We start from the raw sequence: 10,075 nt of genomic DNA on the forward strand, positions 1-10,075 counted from the left end.
TGAAATTTCTGTGGAAAGAAAGCAAATGTCTGTAGATTTGAAGGGGATGAAAGCAGTCAGAAAAAAAAGGATTAGAAGTATTCTGCAATTAGGAAAACATACTCTCATAGGTAACACTAAGCACTTTGACAGAATCGGTGATATTTGTGAATCGTGAGCTGAGCAGATTTCTTGTAGCATTGAGGACCAAACTCTCACTGGGGACAGGAGAGGAGGAGTTGAAGACGAGCCTGGTGATGACCACAGCTGAACCAGATCTAGAGGGAAACAAAACAATTTTTCAAAGTAAGTTCACAATGAACACATCTCTAATAAATAACTTTGAATATCATGACTGAAACATACATTATAGAGGGTGTTGTTTCAGAAGTCACCACCAGACTGATTGTAGATGTTGGAGGAACGGTTGTAGAGGAGACTGCAAAAAAATAAGTCATTAAGACAGAAATTTTAAAATCATGCATTAATTGTTTAGAAATTAGCTGTGACACCACATAAATGTTCTATAACATACCACTCAGTGTTTTGAGCTCATTGAGGAAGCTGACAGGTATTTTGGTATCTCCATCTTGGAAGTGGTACTCCATGTTACCTTTAATGACATTTGCTAAACTCCTATAAAAATGTAAAAAAAAAAAAAAAAAAAAAGCAAAACTTTTACTGTACAAGCTTTGTCCTAATTATGATGAGAAACAAATGTCAGAAAATAAAATAATAAACTTACGTGAAGCCAGAGCTCTGAGGTTCAATTGGTTGTGCATCAGGTTCATTCAGAAGTGTGTTTAGCTGGAGACAAACACGAACTGTCAATTCTAAAGATACTACAGATGACATCTCAGTGTATATATTGGGTTTGACATCACATTTTGGATTACAAGATAAAACTGTAATAATCTTTAACTCATTTTAATGTATTAAAAACATATTAATGCAAGTTTTTTCTAAGACAAAATTAATTTCCTTTCAAAAATAAAGATTATAATGTTTCATACAATGTGTATCTGTCCACCACATGTTCGAATTTGTAGAGATGTCACAAACATTCATTATACATAATAAAATATTCTTATCAGAGGAATCTTTTTAGTAAGAGAGATATTTATATATCCTTACCACTTTGTTAATGGTATTCTGCACCTGGCTGTATGTGTTGTTAACAAGAGTTTTATTGTCTGGCATGCTGATATTGGTTAGGGTGAATGTGAAGATGACTGCATAGGATGTGTCTGTAATTTCTGTGAAGTGAGGAAAATGCATTAATATCAATGATCAAGACAGAGAATTCATGGAGGTGGGATGGCGTAATGGATTGCTGTAGCAAGACTGTGGAACTAAAAAGGAAACATACTCTCATAGGTAACATTGAGCACTTTGACAGAATCGGTGATATTTGTGAATCGTGAGCTGAGCAGATTTCTTGTAGCATTGAGGACCAAACTCTCACTGGGGACAGGAGAGGAGGAGTTGAAGACGAGCCTCGTGGTGACCACAGCTGAACTAGATCTAGAGGGAAGCAAAACAATTTTTCAAAGTAAATTCATAATGAACACATCTCTAATCAATAACTTTGAATACCATGACTGAAACATACATTATAGAGGGTGTTGTTTCAGAAGTCACCACCAGACTGCTTGTAGATGTTGGAGGAACGGTTGTAGAGGAGACTGCAAAAAAATAAGTCATTAAGACAGAAATTTTAAAATCATGCATTAATTGTTTAGAAATTAGCTGTGACACCACATAAATGTTCTATAACATACCACTCAGTGTTTTGAGCTCATTGAGGAAGCTGACAGGTATTTTGGTATCTCCATCTTGGAAGTGGTACTCCATGTTACCTTTAATGACATTTGCTAAACTCCTATAAAAATGTAAAAAAAAAAAATTTAAAAAAAAGCAAAACTTTTACTGTACAAGCTTTGTCCTAATTATGATGAGAAACAAATGTCAGAAAATAAAATAATAAACTTACGTGAAGCCAGAGCTCTGAGGTTCAATTGGTTGTGCATCAGGTTCATTCAGAAGTGTGTTTAGCTGGAGACAAACACGAACTGTCAATTCTAAAGATACTACAGATGACATCTCAGTGTATATATTGGGTTTGACATCACATTTTGGATTACAAGATAAAACTGTAATAATCTTTAACTCATTTTAATGTATTAAAAACATATTAAATGCAAGTTTTTTCTAAGACAAAATTAATTTCCTTTCAAAAATAAAGATTATAATGTTTCATACAATGTGTATCTGTCCACCACATGTTCGAATTTGTAGAGATGTCACAAACATTCATTATACATAATAAAATATTCTTATCAGAGGAATCTTTTTAGTAAGAGAGATATTTATATATCCTTACCACTTTGTTAATGGTATTCTGCACCTGGCTGTATGTGTTGTTAACAAGAGTTTTATTGTCTGGCATGCTGATATTGGTTAGGGTGAATGTGAAGATGACTGCATAGGATGTGTCTGTAATTTCTGTGAAGTGAGGAAAATGCATTAATATCAATGATCAAGACAGAGAATTCATGGAGGTGGGATGGCGTAATGGATTGCTGTAGCAAGACTGTGGAACTAAAAAGGAAACATACTCTCATAGGTAACATTGAGCACTTTGACAGAATCGGTGATATTTGTGAATCGTGAGCTGAGCAGATTTCTTGTAGCATTGAGGACCAAACTCTCACTGGGGACAGGAGAGGAGGAGTTGAAGACGAGCCTCGTGGTGACCACAGCTGAACTAGATCTAGAGGGAAGCAAAACAATTTTTCAAAGTAAATTCACAATGAACACATCTCTAATCAATAACTTTGAATACCATGACTGAAACATACATTATAGAGGGTGTTGTTTCAGAAGTCACCACCAGACTGCTTGTAGATGTTGGAGGAATGGTTGTAGAGGAGACTGCAAAAAAATAAGTCATTAAGACAGAAATTTTAAAATCATGCATTAATTGTTTAGAAATTAGCTGTGACACCACATAAATGTTCTATAACATACCACTCAGTGTTTTGAGCTCATTGAGGAAGCTGACAGGTATTTTGGTATCTCCATCTTGGAAGTGGTACTCCATGTTACCTTTAATGACATTTGCTAAACTCCTATAAAAATGTAAAAAAAATAAAATTAAAAAAAAAGCAAAACTTTGACTGTACAAGCTTTGTCCTAATTATGGTGAGAAACAAATGTCAGAAAATAAAATAATAAACTTACGTGAAGCCAGAGCTCTGAGGTTCAATTGGTTGTGCATCAGGTTCATTCAGAAGTGTGTTTAGCTGGAGACAAACACGAACTGTCATTTCTAAAGATACTACAGATGACATCTCAGTGTATATATTGGGTTTGACATCACATTTTGGATTACAAGATAAAACTGTAATAATCTTTAACTCATTTTAATGTATTAAAAACATATTAAATGCAAGTTTTTTCTAAGACAAAATTAATTTCCTTTCAAAAATAAAGATTATAATGTTTCCTACAATGTGTATCTGTCCACCACATGTTCGAATTTGTAGAGATGTCACAAACATTCATTATACATAATAAAATATTCTTATCAGAGGAATCTTTTTAGTAAGAGAGATATTTATATATCCTTACCACTTTGTTAATGGTATTCTGCACCTGGCTGTATGTGTTGTTAACAAGAGTTTTATTGTCTGGCATGCTGATATTGGTTAGGGTGAATGTGAAGATGACTGCATAGGATGTGTCTGTAATTTCTGTGAAGTGAGGAAAATGCATTAATATCAATGATCAAGACAGAGAATTCATGGAGGTGGGATGGCGTAATGGATTGCTGTAGCAAGACTGTGGAACTAAAAAGGAAACATACTCTCATAGGTAACATTGAGCACTTTGACAGAATCGGTGATATTTGTGAATCGTGAGCTGAGCAGATTTCTTGTAGCATTGAGGACCAAACTCTCACTGGGGACAGGAGAGGAGGAGTTGAAGACGAGCCTCGTGGTGACCACAGCTGAACTAGATCTAGAGGGAAGCAAAACAATTATTCAAAGTGAATTCACAATGAACACATCTCTAATCAATAACTTTGAATACCATGACTGAAACATACATTATAGAGGGTGTTGTTTCAGAAGTCACCACCAGACTGCTTGTAGATGTTGGAGGAACGGTTGTAGAGGAGACTGCAAAAAAATAAGTCATTAAGACAGAAATTTTAAAATCATGCATTAATTCTTTAGAAATTAGCTGTGACACCACATAAATGTTCTATAACATACCACTCAGTGTTTTGAGCTCATTGAGGAAGCTGACAGGTATTTTGGTATCTCCATCTTGGAAGTGGTACTCCATGTTACCTTTAATGACATTTGCTAAACTCCTATAAAAATGTAAAAAAAAAAAAAAAAAAAGCAAAACTTTTACTGTACAAGCTTTGTCCTAATTATGATGAGAAACAAATGTCAGAAAATAAAATAATAAACTTACGTGAAGCCAGAGCTCTGAGGTTCAATTGGTTGTGCATCAGGTTCATTCAGAAGTGTGTTTAGCTGGAGACAAACACGAACTGTCAATTCTAAAGATACTACAGATGACATCTCAGTGTATATATTGGGTTTGACATCACATTTTGGATTACAAGATAAAACTGTAATAATCTTTAACTCATTTTAATGTATTAAAAACATATTAAATGCAAGTTTTTTCTAAGACAAAATTAATTTCCTTTCAAAAATAAAGATTATAATGTTTCATACAATGTGTATCTGTCCACCACATGTTCGAATTTGTAGAGATGTCACAAACATTCATTATACATAATAAAATATTCTTATCAGAGGAATCTTTTTAGTAAGAGAGATATTTATATATCCTTACCACTTTGTTAATGGTATTCTGCACCTGGCTGTATGTGTTGTTAACAAGAGTTTTATTGTCTGGCATGCTGATATTGGTTAGGGTGAATGTGAAGATGACTGCATAGGATGTGTCTGTAATTTCTGTGAAGTGAGGAAAATGCATTAATATCAATGATCAAGACAGAGAATTCATGGAGGTGGGATGGCGTAATGGATTGCTGTAGCAAGACTGTGGAACTAAAAAGGAAACATACTCTCATAGGTAACATTGAGCACTTTGACAGAATCGGTGATATTTGTGAATCGTGAGCTGAGCAGATTTCTTGTAGCATTGAGGACCAAACTCTCACTGGGGACAGGAGAGGAGGAGTTGAAGACGAGCCTCGTGGTGACCACAGCTGAACTAGATCTAGAGGGAAGCAAAACAATTTTTCAAAGTAAATTCACCATGAACACATCTCTAATCAATAACTTTGAATACCATGACTGAAACATACATTATAGAGGGTGTTGTTTCAGAAGTCACCACCAGACTGCTTGTAGATGTTGGAGGAACGGTTGTAGAGGAGACTGCAAAAAAATAAGTCATTAAGACAGAAATTTTAAAATCATGCATTAATTGTTTAGAAATTAGCTGTGACACCACATAAATGTTCTATAACATACCACTCAGTGTTTTGAGCTCATTGAGGAAGCTGACAGGTATTTTGGTATCTCCATCTTGGAAGTGGTACTCCATGTTACCTTTAATGACATTTGCTAAACTCCTATAAAAATGTAAAAAAAAAAATAAAAAAAAAAAGCAAAACTTTGACTGTACAAGCTTTGTCCTAATTATGGTGAGAAACAAATGTCAGAAAATAAAATAATAAACTTACGTGAAGCCAGAGCTCTGAGGTTCAATTGGTTGTGCATCAGGTTCATTCAGAAGTGTGTTTAGCTGGAGACAAACACGAACTGTCAATTCTAAAGATACTACAGATGACATCTCAGTGTATATATTGGGTTTGACATCACATTTTGGATTACAAGATAAAACTGTAATAATCTTTAACTCATTTTAATGTATTAAAAACATATTAAATGCAAGTTTTTTCTAAGACAAAATTAATTTCCTTTCAAAAATAAAGATTATAATGTTTCCTACAATGTGTATCTGTCCACCACATGTTCGAATTTGTAGAGATGTCACAAACATTCATTATACATAATAAAATATTCTTATCAGAGGAATCTTTTTAGTAAGAGAGATATTTATATATCCTTACCACTTTGTTAATGGTATTCTGCACCTGGCTGTATGTGTTGTTAACAAGAGTTTTATTGTCTGGCATGCTGATATTGGTTAGGGTGAATGTGAAGATGACTGCATAGGATGTGTCTGTAATTTCTGTGAAGTGAGGAAAATGCATTAATATCAATGATCAAGACAGAGAATTCATGGAGGTGGGATGGCGTAATGGATTGCTGTAGCAAGACTGTGGAACTAAAAAGGAAACATACTCTCATAGGTAACATTGAGCACTTTGACAGAATCGGTGATATTTGTGAATCGTGAGCTGAGCAGATTTCTTGTAGCATTGAGGACCAAACTCTCACTGGGGACAGGAGAGGAGGAGTTGAAGACGAGCCTCGTGGTGACCACAGCTGAACTAGATCTAGAGGGAAGCAAAACAATTATTCAAAGTGAATTCACAATGAACACATCTCTAATCAATAACTTTGAATACCATGACTGAAACATACATTATAGAGGGTGTTGTTTCAGAAGTCACCACCAGACTGCTTGTAGATGTTGGAGGAACGGTTGTAGAGGAGACTGCAAAAAAATAAGTCATTAAGACAGAAATTTTAAAATCATGCATTAATTCTTTAGAAATTAGCTGTGACACCACATAAATGTTCTATAACATACCACTCAGTGTTTTGAGCTCATTGAGGAAGCTGACAGGTATTTTGGTATCTCCATCTTGGAAGTGGTACTCCATGTTACCTTTAATGACATTTGCTAAACTCCTATAAAAATGTAAAAAAAAAAAAAAAAAAAGCAAAACTTTTACTGTACAAGCTTTGTCCTAATTATGATGAGAAACAAATGTCAGAAAATAAAATAATAAACTTACGTGAAGCCAGAGCTCTGAGGTTCAATTGGTTGTGCATCAGGTTCATTCAGAAGTGTGTTTAGCTGGAGACAAACACGAACTGTCAATTCTAAAGATACTACAGATGACATCTCAGTGTATATATTGGGTTTGACATCACATTTTGGATTACAAGATAAAACTGTAATAATCTTTAACTCATTTTAATGTATTAAAAACATATTAAATGCAAGTTTTTTCTAAGACAAAATTAATTTCCTTTCAAAAATAAAGATTATAATGTTTCATACAATGTGTATCTGTCCACCACATGTTCGAATTTGTAGAGATGTCACAAACATTCATTATACATAATAAAATATTCTTATCAGAGGAATCTTTTTAGTAAGAGAGATATTTATATATCCTTACCACTTTGTTAATGGTATTCTGCACCTGGCTGTATGTGTTGTTAACAAGAGTTTTATTGTCTGGCATGCTGATATTGGTTAGGGTGAATGTGAAGATGACTGCATAGGATGTGTCTGTAATTTCTGTGAAGTGAGGAAAATGCATTAATATCAATGATCAAGACAGAGAATTCATGGAGGTGGGATGGCGTAATGGATTGCTGTAGCAAGACTGTGGAACTAAAAAGGAAACATACTCTCATAGGTAACATTGAGCACTTTGACAGAATCGGTGATATTTGTGAATCGTGAGCTGAGCAGATTTCTTGTAGCATTGAGGACCAAACTCTCACTGGGGACAGGAGAGGAGGAGTTGAAGACGAGCCTCGTGGTGACCACAGCTGAACTAGATCTAGAGGGAAGCAAAACAATTTTTCAAAGTAAATTCACAATGAACACATCTCTAATCAATAACTTTGAATACCATGACTGAAACATACATTATAGAGGGTGTTGTTTCAGAAGTCACCACCAGACTGCATGTAGATGTTGGAGGAACGGTTGTAGAGGAGACTGCAAAAAAATAAGTCATTAAGACAGAAATTTTAAAATCATGCATTAATTGTTTAGAAATTAGCTGTGACACCACATAAATGTTCTATAACATACCACTCAGTGTTTTGAGCTCATTGAGGAAGCTGACAGGTATTTTGGTATCTCCATCTTGGAAGTGGTACTCCATGTTACCTTTAATGACATTTGCTAAACTCCTATAAAAATGTAAAAAAAAAAATAAAAAAAAAAGCAAAACTTTGACTGTACAAGCTTTGTCCTAATTATGGTGAGAAACAAATGTCAGAAAATAAAATAATAAACTTACGTGAAGCCAGAGCTCTGAGGTTCAATTGGTTGTGCATCAGGTTCATTCAGAAGTGTGTTTAGCTGGAGACAAACACGAACTGTCAATTCTAAAGATACTACAGATGACATCTCAGTGTATATATTGGGTTTGACATCACATTTTGGATTACAAGATAAAACTGTAATAATCTTTAACTCATTTTAATGTATTAAAAACATATTAAATGCAAGTTTTTTCTAAGACAAAATTAATTTCCTTTCAAAAATAAAGATTATAATGTTTCCTACAATGTGTATCTGTCCACCACATGTTCGAATTTGTAGAGATGTCACAAACATTCATTATACATAATAAAATATTCTTATCAGAGGAATCTTTTTAGTAAGAGAGATATTTATATATCCTTACCACTTTGTTAATGGTATTCTGCACCTGGCTGTATGTGTTGTTAACAAGAGTTTTATTGTCTGGCATGCTGATATTGGTTAGGGTGAATGTGAAGATGACTGCATAGGATGTGTCTGTAATTTCTGTGAAGTGAGGAAAATGCATTAATATCAATGATCAAGACAGAGAATTCATGGAGGTGGGATGGCGTAATGGATTGCTGTAGCAAGACTGTGGAACTAAAAAGGAAACATACTCTCATAGGTAACATTGAGCACTTTGACAGAATCGGTGATATTTGTGAATCGTGAGCTGAGCAGATTTCTTGTAGCATTGAGGACCAAACTCTCACTGGGGACAGGAGAGGAGGAGTTGAAGACGAGCCTCGTGGTGACCACAGCTGAACTAGATCTAGAGGGAAGCAAAACAATTTTTCAAAGTAAATTCACAATGAACACATCTCTAATCAATAACTTTGAATACCATGACTGAAACATACATTATAGAGGGTGTTGTTTCAGAAGTCACCACCAGACTGCTTGTAGATGTTGGAGGAACGGTTGTAGAGGAGACTGCAAAAAAATAAGTCATTAAGACAGAAATTTTAAAATCATGCATTAATTGTTTAGAAATTAGCTGTGACACCACATAAATGTTCTATAACATACCACTCAGTGTTTTGAGCTCATTGAGGAAGCTGACAGGTATTTTGGTATCTCCATCTTGGAAGTGGTACTCCATGTTACCTTTAATGACATTTGCTAAACTCCTATAAAAATGTAAAAAAAATAAATAAAAAAAAAGCAAAACTTTTACTGTACAAGCTTTGTCCTAATTATGATGAGAAACAAATGTCAGAAAATAAAATAATAAACTTACGTGAAGCCAGAGCTCTGAGGTTCAATTGGTTGTGCATCAGGTTCACTCAGAAGTGTGTTTAGCTGGAGACAAACACGAACTGTCAATTCTAAAGATACTACAGATGACATCTCAGTGTATATATTGGGTTTGACATCACATTTTGGATTACAAGATAAAACTGTAATAATCTTTAACTCATTTTAATGTATTAAAAACATATTAAATGCAAGTTTTTTCTAAGACAAAATTAATTTCCTTTCAAAAATAAAGATTATAATGTTTCATACAATGTGTATCTGTCCACCACATGTTCGAATTTGTAGAGATGTCACAAACATTCATTATACATAATAAAATATTCTTATCAGAGGAATCTTTAGTAAGAGAGATATTTATATATCCTTACCACTTTGTTAATGGTATTCTGCACCTGGCTGTATGTGTTGTTAACAAGAGTTTTATTGTCTGGCATGCTGATATTGGTTAGGGTGAATGTGAAGATGACTGCATAGCATGTGTCTGTAATTTCTGTGAAGTGAGGAAAATGCATTAATATCAATGATCAAGACAGAGAATTCATGGAGGTGGGATGGCGTAATGGATTGCTGTAGCAAGACTGTGGAACTGAAAAGGAAA

At 34.4% G+C, this 10,075-nt stretch overlaps 1 protein-coding gene across 1 annotated transcript; it reads right to left on the reverse strand.

Annotated features, from left to right (window-relative positions):
- Nucleotides 1–363: 363 nt before the first annotated feature.
- On the reverse strand, nucleotides 364–9,477 carry LOC113592240 (mucin-5AC-like). The gene is made up of 32 exons (XM_035531880.1): nucleotides 8,600–9,477; nucleotides 8,210–8,271; nucleotides 7,995–8,099; nucleotides 7,587–7,741; nucleotides 7,352–7,494; nucleotides 6,962–7,023; nucleotides 6,754–6,854; nucleotides 6,555–6,657; nucleotides 6,342–6,496; nucleotides 6,107–6,249; nucleotides 5,717–5,778; nucleotides 5,505–5,605; nucleotides 5,306–5,408; nucleotides 5,093–5,247; nucleotides 4,858–5,000; nucleotides 4,468–4,529; nucleotides 4,260–4,360; nucleotides 4,061–4,163; nucleotides 3,848–4,002; nucleotides 3,613–3,710; nucleotides 3,223–3,284; nucleotides 3,010–3,110; nucleotides 2,841–2,913; nucleotides 2,598–2,752; nucleotides 2,363–2,505; nucleotides 1,973–2,034; nucleotides 1,761–1,861; nucleotides 1,562–1,664; nucleotides 1,349–1,503; nucleotides 1,114–1,256; nucleotides 725–786; nucleotides 364–615 (listed from the first exon to the last, which is right to left on the reverse strand). The coding sequence occupies exons 1-32, from the start codon at nucleotides 8,741–8,743 to the stop codon at nucleotides 504–506; spliced, it is 3,528 nt and encodes a 1,175-aa protein (XP_035387773.1). The 5' UTR covers nucleotides 8,744–9,477; the 3' UTR covers nucleotides 364–503.
- Between the last annotated feature and the right edge of the window lie 598 nt (nucleotides 9,478–10,075).

Source organism: Electrophorus electricus, chromosome 11 (assembly GCF_013358815.1).
Source record: "Electrophorus electricus isolate fEleEle1 chromosome 11, fEleEle1.pri, whole genome shotgun sequence".
Lineage (NCBI taxonomy): Eukaryota > Metazoa > Chordata > Actinopteri > Gymnotiformes > Gymnotidae > Electrophorus > Electrophorus electricus.